At 31.7% G+C, this 14618-nt stretch overlaps 1 protein-coding gene across 3 annotated transcripts in view; it reads left to right on the plus strand.

Annotated features, from left to right (window-relative positions):
* Positions 1-14618, plus strand: part of LOC115455815 (cGMP-dependent protein kinase, isozyme 2 forms cD4/T1/T3A/T3B) — a 189474-nt gene that overhangs the window by 123208 nt on the left and 51648 nt on the right. The window contains exon 1 of one of the 3 annotated variants that reach the window (XM_030184552.2): positions 13218-13774. The exons of the other annotated variants lie outside the window; for them this stretch is intronic. Within the exon in view, the coding sequence (XP_030040412.2) occupies positions 13353-13774 (422 nt within the window). The 5' untranslated portion in view covers positions 13218-13352. Of the gene's footprint in view, positions 1-13217; positions 13775-14618 lie in introns of those variants that run through there. 3 annotated transcript variants of the gene reach the window in all.

Here is a 14618-nt window from a genome sequence, read left to right on the forward strand (position 1 = left end):
TTTGTACGCCCTTCCCTTCCTGTACTTTTGAAGCAAATTTTTTCGATATTTTTGAAATTTCCTTGGGGTACCGGGAAGCCCCCCTTTTAATAGAACTTTTTTCGATATTTTCGAAATTTTCTTGCGGGCACTGCATGCCCCAGCGTGCTCCCACAAAAAAAATCCTTGCTTATAGACAGGCTTAAGAGACGTTCTATTGAACTAGTGTTTTTACATTATGATGGGACAAATGTACGAAGCCTTGACCTACAAAGCATAAAGAGCCCCAGAGTCCTCGTCACTTTCTGCGTTTACAAACATTTGTAAATTATTTAGATTTGTAACGATTTTGGCATCGCTATACAAAGCATCGTAAAATGACTTTTTAAAACCACTTCAGCGTTAAATTTGTAGCTATAGTGTTCTACATTTCACGCGAATTACAGTTTAAGTGGAAAAAATAATTAGATGAATAAAATATTGTCTCAAAAGTTGTCATAACTCAAATAATGTTGTCTCTAAATCATTTCATAATACGCTGTTGGTTTTTAGAGTGTCGTTATTTGAAACTATTATAACTTGAAACATGAATATTTCATTGAAGTGTAATATTTTTTTCAACCCATAGAATGTTAAATATTATTTGGATTCAGTCAAATTGTTACTCTACCGCCAGTTCGGAACCAGTGCACCAGAGCAGAACAGCCAAGAAACTCTTTTGAAAGGCGTACAGGGCATAATACAAAACAAAATATATTACTACTTTTTTAATTTTGCTTAGGGCATTTACTTTATTTGCTGGCCAAATAATACCTACATTTTCATTTCGAATGCCCTTAAAAATTGTCCAGGAGAACATCATACTTTCAGTCAGAAATACACTTACACACACCGCATTCGCATTAAACTGCAAAATGATCAAAAATATCAGTAAACGAAAAACAGTATTTTTGGCGAATGACGATGATTTTTGGCATAATGTTAGTCGACAGTCGCCATTCTAGAGAACACCAATTCACTTACCATCAGGTGTAGCGGGGTAACTATGCCGTTCACGTATTAAAAAAACCCTGTATTTAAAAAGAGTTTGCACATGTTGGTTAGTATCCGTCATTGTATTTTTACAACACGACCCAATTTCTACTCAATAAAAGATAGTCGTAATCTCTCTGTCCACACAGTTTCATTGTTTCGCGATTTATGCGTTTAATCCAAATTGAATCATCAGTCATGGAATATTTGATCATCCGGTTCGCTGTTTATATTCGATACATTAAATGCATTACTTTCAGGTTTCTTTGAAGTAGCGGTGATGCGTTCTGAATTTATTGCAAAAATTTTATCGTAAAGATTGTGGTCGGTTCTTCCTGAATTATGTTTTCTGAAATAATTTTATATGAGTCTGTGAACACCGAAGTTATTGCCAATATTTTCTTGGTTAGAATCTTTTAAAATATCATATTGGTCATAGAACTTTAAAAAAAATCTATATAATTAAGTGTGTCATTAAATTTTAAGATCATTTACCATTTAGTAATAAAAGCTTTTGCTTGCAACTTTGCCCGCGTGAAAGACATTTCCGGGATAAAAGTGCCGCTATATATTTTCAATAATAACTTTCCCAGGGTAAGACAATTTATAACCTTCCCAGGGTCTTAAACTATTTTGATAGCAAATTTCATAAAAAAAAGTTTAGTAGATTTTGAGAAAATCGGTGACATACAGAAAGACAGAAAAGGGGACTTTGTTTCATAATATGTATAGATTGTATTTAGAAGAAAGATTTGCGACTTCAATTTAAACTTAATAAAAAAAGTAAATCTTTCATAAAATAAATAATTCAGTTTCACAAAAGGACATGACGCCGTCACCATTATAGATTTATTCACCGTCCGTCAGTTTTGCTGATCGATGGAATTAAATTTAATAAACTATGTTTTTGTTATAATAGTCGATAAAACTAAAATAAATCGCCATTATTACGCTAAACATTCCTCTTGCTAATTAAAGTAATATAATATTTTGATACATAACCTATAATTTATTACCTTATTTGGTGTCACAAGTTATTATATATTAAAATTGCCGTCTGCCAAAACTTGTTTCATATTTGAATTAGCAGAGTTATAAAAATAGCTATCTGCGGTTCGAAACCACTTTAAATGTAATTGTGTAGTAAATATAATATTCTGTTTGTGTTTGTTTTTTGTTTTTCCTTAATATGTACAATATTATTTGTCGCGGTGTGTATTCATTGTGAAAAATAATAATAACTGAACTATTTCCCTATCTAAGCGGTAAATACAGTGAACATTGGTCGGTAATGGTTCCATAAATACTAAGAAGACTTATCCTTTACAACAAAATCAATGGTTATTGAAACATCTGTCATAAGTGAATATTACGACGTCAGATATTCTATTGGCCTTGACGAAAATACAAATTAATATTATAACATTTTAGTGAAAAAAAAAAAATTAGTTATCTCTAAAATGTAAACAGATGTCGTAAATAGCATGGTTTTTGTCGCATCATTTTTCTACCGCATTTATAGTCAAAGAATGTCAATTGTCCTAAACAGCTGTTCAATTTCTATGTCAATGAATTAATATCAACAACAATCAAGTTAGTTTAGATATCGTTGTACGAAGCGAGACGCTGACAGTTCGGTCGATGGACGAGCTAGTCAATGCGCGACGTCCACGCCGGTAAAACGTTACCGGGCGTACAGAACGCGAACCCGTGAATTTAAAAATCGAACGTATCTACGACACTTTATAACTTTTTTAAATAAAGAGTCTACTCCATTTGATTTAAAAAAAAAGGAATAACAACGTATAGCAACTAGCCAGTGTTCGGTATCAATAAACAGTTTTTAATGTTAAAATCAAAATTCGAATGCGTAGATAAAATGTAGATATGCACATGCATAGCACAGGTTTGATCGTCAATTTTTTTTTTTATATGTAATCTGTGATTTTATGATTTAATGTATTTATAGACTACAATCCAAATTTGGATGTAAGTTGATAATATTAAAACAGATCCATCTTCATTACAGACTAGATACATCTATAAAAAAGTAAAATGATACATATTTAAAATACAACGCTAGAATGGCATACAAGGTAATGAAATTTAAAGTCACGTAGTTTATATTTAGGCAACATTCAGATGGCAATGACAGACGGTTGATTGTGACAAATGATCTCAAAAGCATGCAGCGTAGTACTCTGTGCTATAATGTCGAATGCAAATATAAATTGAGGTAAATCTGATATCATCAAAACATGTCTTGTATTTTTTGCATTGAGTTTTGGGAAAAAACATTTTTTTCTGAGGAACTGTATGAAGACAAATTATTTTATTGAATGTGTCACGTTACTATAAATATTACTTAATTAAAGAAAAAAGAGATTACAATTTGGTAAATTGTATTACTTGGTAGAAAAAATATTATGAACTTGACTTCGCACAATCTTTCACTAGATATATTAGAAAAAAATATCCAGTCAATACACTCCGGATTTAATTTTTTATAAGTACCAACGTAAAAAAAAAGACGTACATGGTTACGATATTCATGTACAAATAATATAAACAAAAACATAAAAGCGTAGATAGAATTGTTAAGTACTATCGCGAAACCAAAACTTGTGAATAAACAGATTTTTTTATGGGCATAGTCAACGACCAGACACGTGGGTGGCTAGAGATATAAATAGATATATGTAAAATAGATTGGTTTGTTTTTGTATATTAATTTTATATATAAAATATAGCATCCTTTAAAATCACCACCTATTGCAGAGAATAGCTAATAGTTTGTTCATAATATTCAGAAAGAATTACAAGAAAAATATTTTAATTTTTTTTTTAATTCAAAGCCCTAGTCCTTTATTCTGTTTAACAATAGAAATAAAAGCATAGACAAATTTTGCCACGAATACGAAATGTATCCATACAATATGACAGTATAATAAATTATTACCAAATGCAAGTAGCTAAGAAATCCATTTACATGGTACCAGCGAAGAAAGATCTCGATACTAATTCTATATCTGTAATTATATTTGATTCCTTGTTTAAAACCACGCGGATTTCACAAGAAATAAGTTTGAATCCTTTTTTATTCGCTAAAGAAAACACTCTGTTCAAACATGGAGTTTTTACTGTGTATAGACTCTTTAACTATGGTTTTTTGACGTTAGATTTTTTGCTCATTATATTCTGTTATAGCAAAAATAAAGAAAAATACGCACTCAGAATGATCGAACACGTGTTTGGTCAAACTGATCGATGACAATGACGAAATGGAAAAGTCGGAGTCTTCTATACATATTTACAGAGATTATCATCTGCAAACAGTCGAATATAGCCTTTAGGGCTTCACGAAAACGCAATCAATCCGTTTGATACAATATCAGACGTATGTAAACATTGTAGTCCTTAATGTTTTGCTTATTTAATTGGATTTACCCGTATAATCTTATCTTTGAATAAATTATTCCTAAAATATCACATATTTCGATTAATCAGAATAAAATGTTTATTTCGAGTAGCATTCCAGCTATTATTATAACTGGGTAAACATTTCCACGGCACGCATACATTTTACGTGATCTGCCAACGTAATAGGATCGATACGGTCGGATGGCTTCCGATACTTCAAACCAACCTTCGCCACTGTCTTCCGGAATGCTATTTTTTATTTACCACTATTTATCAAACAAACAAGAATCCTTACGAAAACAACCTAAATCTGGATGAGGCCAATGCTCATGATTTATTACTCAATCTTTGCGTAAGTTTTTTATACTTACGCAAAATAAATTACTTTAAAGTAGGTGACGATTGTTTTTCAAAATTAGTTAAAAATAATGTTGAAGGTAAAAGTAGCTACATGTTTTGAATATAACGGAATTTGTGATGTTATTTTGAATTATTGTTTTATTAGTTTGGTGAAATGGTTGTAATGCACGTGATGCTATTAGTAAGTGCACTCAATTCTGAAGATAGTATTGAACAACTAACAGAAGATAAGCGTCTAAATCCAGAAGCCACTTAGTTTTCTCTGATCAAACTTATTTACGCCATCTATTTTACTTAGAAGACTACGAAGCTTTTTGTTGACAAGCAAAAACGAATTGAAATGTAATTTAAAATTGAATCATTGAAGGAAAAACTGATTTGCACTTTTGTCATCTACACACTCACTAAATAGTCAGTAAAAGCGCTTGAGCAAGTCACAGTTTCCTGCTGATTAGCATTGAATGCATCTGCGCTTGCCATAGTTGTCAATGAATGGGAATTGATGTTCGTAATAATAATAATTATGATTCTGACACATCTAAATATAGAAACGCATGTGATTGATAACTTTAATTCACGCTACGTGACTCCGCAAAAAATAAATGATGTTTCATTCTCGACGTAATCGAGGGCTTGTTAATTAAGCAATTAGGATACAAGAACTAATTTTGGTGTATTTCTTTTGAATTAGAATTATTGACGGGATAAAAGAAATAGTTTTGGTGTATTTTCGTCATCAGAATTATTGACGTTTAAATGTTTAGTTGAGTTTGTGGATACTTCTTTTTTTCTTAATTTAGCCTTACTAGCTAGTTCATTTTATATAACAATTGATTTATTAGTAACTAACAGAAATTAATAAATTCAAATATATCTGAAATCGCAAATAGAACGTCTTTCTTCGAGATTTCTGTGACAACGTCTGTCAGTTTCGATGTAGTAACGCGAGTCCGTCACAAAAATAGACCAGAAAATGTGTAGTAATACAAAATGAATATATCTTCGTAGCATAATATAGCTATTTATAATATTTATTTAAACAATCAACCCGAGACGAATGCACAATTTCGCGAAAATTTTAAATGTGTGTCAAGGTTGAAAAGATATAAATATTTTTCACGAGTAATTAGAAAGTTCGGTTTTTAGTTTTCCCAACTGGCGTGTGGTCGCATTAGTCATCGACCTTAGGTGTATTTCCGAAACTGATCCCCTTCAAAGATCCATTGGCGTAAATATTTATTTAGACCAATACAAATATAGGAGTCTGGATTTGTTATCTTTGGAAGTTTTCGTATACCTAGAGATTAATGATAGACGGAAGGTTTCTAGGAATTATTTCTCTTAATATATAATGTTGATTGATTATACATTTGACGATTATGCAGAAATAAATCAATATGTCATCGGGGATTTACAATAACAATACGAAGGACACAACTCCATATAAATAAATCCTATTGAGACGACTGCGATGCTATCACATTACTAAACGTTGGTGAAACATTAATTATATCATACCATTTCTGCAAGCGTTTTCTGACATTCGTACCCGCAAATTCATTAATTCAATGATTTAGGTACTATATGTGTAGTCCAATAAGTGAAGAACAAAAAACGACCTAACCTTCCTGCAAAGATTGGCCGCATGCGTCATAAAGATCGTAAAATAAAATCAATATACTCCAGAGCTCTTGTGCATCAATATTTGGAAGACCTGATTCCGTTCTTTATGAATCTGCATGAAAGAGAGTGGGAAAGTTACTGCGCCATATTTACTAATGTACAAAGATTATGATATAAATACGCTATTACGAAACGTGACCCTAATGGTTTCGGTAGTTTTAACTCGTGTCCAGATAACGCCAATCCCCGTAAACTGTTTTAGTCTGTAGTATGTCAACTAGCGGAGCCGGCTTACTGACCTGACGTCAGTGAAGATTATCTGGCTTTTAGATAATAATTAAATAACTGACATCGCAAAATATTTGCCGCATATTTTTATAGATCCGTCAGAGCTTATCGACTATTCTAGACTTTGATTTACTGTCGTCTGTAATGCGTTTGTAAAATTTTATCGATGACTAACTGTGAAGAAAAAGATTTTGTCAATTATCCAAAATAATTGATACTACCTAATATTGGTCGCAGTCTACTCTATGTAGGCAACTTCCACCAGGTTGAACTGGATTATTTTGGGAAGGCTGTTCCCCAATGGACGTTTCATAGCTAATTATAATGATATATTCTACGTGTCAATCAATTGCAACTTTGAAAAATGAGTATTTTCCAAAATTAATTGTACGTAACGAAATAGTTTTTACGAATATTACATTTTCTGTTCAATCTGTTTTTTTGTGTTAATAAATTTATTCTTTATAGTACTTTATAGAACGAATGTATGAAGACAAGTAAAAACAAGACAGACGGGACAGAAAATTTCGTAACAATATTTCGTAAAAACTATTTCGTTATATACATTTATTTTGAGAAATACTCACATACATTCTATCAAAATATTGTTCGTGTTCTAAAAGTGTTGGATGACACAATACCAATTATGTTACACACGTGTCCGCTCCATTGTTAAATAAAATTAATAATTAATGTAGCACCTACTACAGTGCTCTGATGAAATAAAAACAAGAATAACTTTATCCACATTTAGTATATTAGTACGGAAGTGGAATAAGACTGATTTTCTAAAGTATTATTTGCTTTTGTAAATGTCCAAATATAGTAATGTTATTAGACTTAAACAGGTAGAGTTGAATAATAGTGAAAAAAGTCACTACATAGTTTATAGATCTCATTTTTAGGGTTTTGTTCCTACGAAGGAACCCCTATAGAATCACTTTGTTGTTGGTCTACCGTTTGTCTGTCTATCAAAACCCTTTTTCTTAGGAACGCGTAGAGGTATCAACTTACTGTCACTATATATTGTATTTTTTTATATAATGTATATATTTCAATTAAAGAGGTTTCATAGAACTGAGAAAAGTTAACTTTACATCGTGAACCTATGTGATAATCTCTGAAAGTTACGTATTATATTAATATTTAACAGTAGAAAATATATAAAAATAAATAAACCAGGAACCAAACCTACTGTAATTGCATGTTCTATAAAGCTATGCTATTTAGACATATTATTGCATATTACAGCTATAAATATAATTAATAATGCGCTCTGTCCATTCTCATGCAACTAAATGCAAGTTTAAAATGTTTCGTGTCACATTGAACGCATATTTCTGACTGGTGCAGTGACACTTTCCCGTCATGATTTATGACATTTTGTCAGTAATTATGCGGCATATTACAACTGTTAAACGTCATAAATTGTCTTTGTCAAAGTTTTGACAGCGTTGTGTTATTGTCTATGAAAGAATTCTGAGACGTGCATATAAGTGAAATTCTGTTTAATTTATTACTGTCCATATTTGTTAAGATAATAACTACTTCCGTAAATACGTTAGCTTAATATTAATTTCTCGCATATGTTTCTCGTTTTGCACTAATTGAATCACTAATAAATCTACATGACGTTAATCTCCATATTCTTAAATAGTAATTGGATTACCGTCAACATGGTATCAAATACAATTAATTCACGAGAAACATTGAATCATAAACGTTTATCAATTATATAATTAGATAGTGCGTTTATATATCGTTTTAGACGGCAATATATCACCGTCTGAGATACCAGAGCCAAGCAGCCTGTCTGAACTCATAGGTTTAATGGTTTATAGGATTATACAATCAAGGTGAAATATTTTGCTAACGTAGATAGGAATTTGGTTATGGAATTGAAATTAATCTTTTTATTATTTATGATAATAAATTTTGTGACAATTTTTTCCATTTTTGAACTAATTAAATTTGCTTGAAATTAAACTAATTTTCGGATTCTGTCGCGGTTAGTATTTTATTTTTCTCCCGACGTTTCGAAGACTTTGCAGCCTTCATGGTCACGGGGGGGACTCAATTAGGACTAAATTTGCTTGCTATAAAAAAGGAATGATTAATGTAAAATTCATGTGACGTATTCGACGATCTAGGTTCCGATCTATCAAGAGTTAAATTTACTTCCAAAGATATGGAAATGATAAAACATCATCAATCATTGTAATGACATTTTTTTTTTTACCAAATGTATATCATATCACCAAGACAACTAAACGTATTCAATTTCATATAGATCTTAATTCGAGGTGTTTTGTATAGCAATTATAACGTGATGTTACATTTAGGCTCAATGTACCGTGCACTGGGCTTTCATCCAAATTCAAAAACAGGTCTAGGTCGACTCGTCGACAGTTTAGAGATAACACAGATCGTTTTACTAGAAGTGATATAGAAAATTGTGGGAAAGAAATTTTCAAGATTTTTATGAAAGACGTGATGTATTTTTTTATTATTATTGATTTTATTGAAAGACAAGATGATTATTATTGATTGCTCGGTAAACACTTCTGAGTGATTATAAACGTTTTTGATACCATATATAAGCTATAATTATTAAAAAGTTCCTACTGCATTTTGCGCGTGATTCTGAAATATTCTATTTTAAGTTTTATATATACACTCACACCTTTTATCCTCGGAGGGGTAGGTAGAGGCGCAACTGATGCACCCACATTCCACCGTGTGTATTCCGTCCCAGGTTATGATATAAGGCGAGCCTGAGTTCTAGGCTCCTAGCTCCTAGCAACTTCGCCACCGAGGCAGTCATTATAATATTATAACGCTAAGTGATTTAGTTTGCTACAATTTTCTTTTAACTAAAACAAAAAAACCCATCGAGCATAAAAAAATACAAAACTACACAGTACATAGTACTACTACATAGTAAGGAAAAGAATATTCCGTTCAGCATTTTCGAAATGCCTTATTTATGGTTTACTTTCATCTGGCCCGTATCGGAGTTTGAAAGCAATAGTCCAGAGTAATGTTTATTTGGTTGAATAAGCGGGTGCAATCTGTTCCGCATGATATTTTCGTCTCTAGTTCGCCCGATATAACTTACTATATGAGGTTAATCGGTTCCCCCAATGCACGCAGCTCTAGTGAATGAAAACTTAGGACAATATATTTCTAGAAAATAATAGATTTGAAATAAAACTATAATTCAAACTTTAACGCGGTTTAATATATTTTCCTCCCGACGTTTCGAAGACTGCAGTCACGGGAGGGATTGAAGTATTGGTCGTCTGAAAAGTCAGTTACAATATCTGCCCACAATACAAAATGTTATTTTTTTAGCTGTTGACGGTCCGATCTACGCAGAATGACTGACAGTGTCTTTACGTCTGCCAGCCGGTCTTTTGGATTCCGTTTTAATAAATGTAGAAGAAAATCGCTGGGTTGTAATAATAGAATTGTTTGCATTTTTAATCGATTTCAAAGAAAGGAGGAGGTTCACCATTCGAAAGTTTTTTTTATTGATAATAAGATTTGTTGCGTAAAGTTATTCATGTGTTCTGCATTTAAGTACCCACATACATCGCTCGCAATCGATTATAGAACGTTATCTAATCTGTCAATAAAGATACAATATGTGTAAATATATGAATTTGCGTGGTAAACGAATTATCTAACACTTCAACATTTACGAAAATACATAAAATTTGAACATGCAAAGTTATTTAAATCACACTATTGTATTAAACTATTTACTTAAACATTAAATTCATGGACCTTCAACAAACGCAAATACTCTAAATTAGGCGAAATAAAGTCTCTTTTCTTTTGATAAATGAAGGAACTGCTTTGACTATCAATAAAAAAAAAAGTTATTTTTTTTTCTTTGTACCATGCACTGATTTTGAAAGGAGCAACACCAGAGTTCCTTACCCGTTCTTCTCTGGTGAAAACTGCTTTCCGAACAGTTGGTAGAGTTAATGTTGACGAAATCTAAATAATGTATAAAATTGTACAGGTTCAAATAAATTATAACATTTCCTTTATATAAAAAATAAAATTATGGTGGTAATAAGTATGGTGTCAAACATAAGCCGTGAGGAATGATTCCAATTTTAAAATGGAATATATAGCCAACATTACAGATTGCTTTAAACTGATCTATTATGTTGAACCTCATTAAACCAAATACGTTTGGAACTTTGAATACAGCTGTTCTTTTGTTATGTAACAAAGAGCCCTAAGCACCATAGCAGTTATTGATTGCAGCAATTAGTATGACCTTATGAATAAAAATAGGGTTACATGTTGCAAGTACATTAGAAGAAGCTGATAATATTAGTTTGTAAAATATTGATATACCCTTGATATGTGAAAATATATCTAAGGCTTGTATTATTAATGAGTTTGAAAGATAATTAACTTGATTAAGTTTTTGTTGATGCAAATAATAGATATTAGATGGAACTTAATGATTTAAAATAATTATTATATTTGGTAGTACGTGGACTAAAAACATTACCAGCTGGAAAGATACAAAATCCAACTAGACACCTCATTATTCTACTAACCGGTATAGCGAAAGGTTATGAAATTACAGGCTGTCGACAATAATGATGCAATGCTGATATCTTTTAATGTGGTTTACTTTATTTATTCTTGTAGTAATATCTAATGAAATGCATATTTATATTATTATTATTAATTAAAATTATTAACAAATTCGCATCACCTGGTTTGAAATTTATTATATCTAATTTTACCTTGTCTTTCTTCGAATGAATAACACCTGTCTAAAAGTCAACTTGACTACTTAATTTCTTGATTTAATTTACATTAAATATTCCAGAATCAATGTTATGCCAAACAGATTGATCGTATCTCTATTGACAGTTCCAAATTACATATGACATGTCATGACTTGATCCGATTTCGTCACAATCAATTAACATAGGTGCAGTGCTGTAACCTTAACACATTTACTGCGTGTGGGCTTCCAAATTCAACGTACCACCATTAATCTTGCATTGACCTTTTAGTACTTAGAAAGGCGTGCATTTAGTTGAACAACCTTTTAAATATCTCACCTGCGTAACTCACAAATCAACCGTAGCTTTCAATGAATGCAAGTACGTGTAATACGTTTGTTATTAATGTTAATACGGAGTACAATGTGCAAGCGATAAATGTCAGCCAATATCAATTGAGACGGGTGTAAAAACATGCCTACACTGGTTGTTGAACAATTTTATTACTTTGCGTCAGTTCGTTAACAAATTAGAATGATGTGAAGATTCAATAATCACTTGGAGTTCGGAATCTAAGAATGTATTTTAGAAGGGTGATGAATGAGAGAATGTTTAAATTGTTTCAAACTTTCGTCATATTTTTCGGACAACAACTCAATTATGATAAGGTTTGTAGCATATTTTTAAGCAAAAACATGGTACAATTGATGTATTTATTTTATTCTCTTTATTTTTAAATTTGTATTTATGTACATATTATATCATAAACAAATAAATCATTCTCCGATGGCGAAGCTCAAGACCCATGCCACCGGCAGTTTATTTTATTTATTAATAATCAAGTAACATAGACTAAATTGGGTTAAACCAGCTCATTAATATGTTAGTAAGATAACGGTAAGGTAAGTTGAATTGCATAAAAATAGGAATATGATAATTATTTGTTTCGGTACTAGTAATATTCGGGTATTTATCTATTCATGTATTTATTGTATAAGCGTAGATGTTGTAACATTGTGGGTAATAGACAAACCACTATGATTTAATTACAGCATACAAATAAATACAAAATTTTATTGATATACATTTTAAAAAGATCTGATTTTCACACTAATAATAAAACTAGTTTACGTATTTTCATATTTTAACCCGACTCGAACTAGATTTTCCTGAAACATTTAGTTCTTATACAAGCTGTTACATAATATATAAAAACTTTTTTTATAGCGAACATTTATTTGAAAAAGCAGTCTTTAGGTCTATTTTGGAATCATGCTCTTAACTCTTAATGGAAATATAAGTTTATTCAGCCGAAATTGTGTTCTATGCAGAGTTCCAAAGAAAATATATAATTTGATGCTAACAATAATAATTTTTAGAGTGCACACGTGTTTCATGGCGTTTTGTTTATTAATCAGCGTCCATTAATCAAGTTTAATGAAAACCAATTAAGCGAAACGGCAGGCAGGCGCGGACAAATTCTAATATGTCCATAGACATTGTATGATGTCGCAAGTCACTTAGTAGTTTGAGTCACAGCCGGTTGGGCTGGACTATTTAAATATATCGCAGACAATCAATCATCATATTTTATAAGGACACGAGAACCACGTCATTGTTACTGAAGTTAGTGGATATTGTACGAACACTGGCTACGTTTCCAATAATAGAATCGTTATTCCTGAATAGATAGCTTACGTGATAAATGTTGTCAGTTGATTTAATGTTAAAAATATATAGTTACATTATCTTTTCGATAGCTTCATTGATAAAGTGAAACGCATATATTTGTCATGTTTATATCGCGTTCTGTGCTATAAGTGAAATAAAACGAAAATGCTGTGAATAAGTGTTAGTTCCGGGGTCGGTGATATAATTAACACTAACAAAATGGCGCAAACACACGCTAAACAATGTCAAATGGACCACAATTATAAACTGGAGAAGAAGTATCTGGAAATGAAAAGACTTGTATTGGAAAAAACGGAGGAGTTAAAACGTCGTGACAAAATAATTGCATTATTAGAGAACGAAATAGATGACAAAGATGCGCAAATACGATACCTTAAAAATGAAATAGACAAATATAGACAGGTGGTCAAACCTTTGACTAGACAGATCATCGATAGTCATAAGAACGGATTCGATGCTGACGAAGAGTGTTTTGTGATGAAAACACCTGGTATTGAGAATACAAGGGTCTATACCCTTGGCGAGCCGCGGCTCAAAAGGACAGCGATATCAGCTGAGCCTTTATCAGCATTAACGCAAGACCATGAAATGAAATTGGTTAAAATACCAAAAAGTCACAGGTGAGAAATTTTTTCGAATATCCGATGAAATAAAATGGATTTTAACATTTTCATAATGTTATGGTTTTGTGTGTTTATTGTGTGAAGTAAATTCACATGTAATACATTTATCATTTTATAGTTTTGTTGATAAATAATATTACTCACTGGCATGACTTTAAAATTCTAGGACAAATTGGAACATAATTTATCAAAACGCAAACGGATATTTAACTAAAAGTATTTTATACACACTTCCTGTTTCAGTTCCAAAAAGATTCTTGCCAACCTATGTTTTACGCTAGGTACAACACTAAATTACTGCAGTCGTCATAACTATATGAACTAGTTCATACGTACTGTCAGATTGCAATAACTTCGATTCCCACGACAAACACGTTTGCCATCTCCACCCCATTCTTGTTGGTTATCTAAATAAGTATTTCGTACGTCATCCATCAATCAGTCAAGGTGGTGATTGAATTTCTTCTCAGTACAGGCATTCGCAATGGCAGTGCAGCCTCGAGGTCGACCTGTTAGCCAGTGTGCCTTCGAACGGACCCATTTGGTATAATTACGTTCGAACTTTATGTGATGCCTGCCCTTGCCGACGGCGGCAGTTATTTGTCTTTTTGAATAAAAGCGTTACAATTAGATATTGTAATTTCTTAATTTTTATTACAGATATTAGCATTTCGCATGTTAGTGTGAATAGTAATTAAATTAGCATTTTAATTAAATTAATTTCACTTGAATGTTAATTATTGATTGCTTTATTCAAACACGGCCTTAATAGGAAACAGCACGTTGAGAGCTGGCCAGATACAATAAATCAAGGCTTGTCTTTCCGTATGGAAAGCACATT

The sequence above is a fragment of the Manduca sexta genome, chromosome 10 (genome assembly GCF_014839805.1).
Source record: "Manduca sexta isolate Smith_Timp_Sample1 chromosome 10, JHU_Msex_v1.0, whole genome shotgun sequence".
In the NCBI taxonomy this organism is placed as follows: domain Eukaryota; kingdom Metazoa; phylum Arthropoda; class Insecta; order Lepidoptera; family Sphingidae; genus Manduca; species Manduca sexta.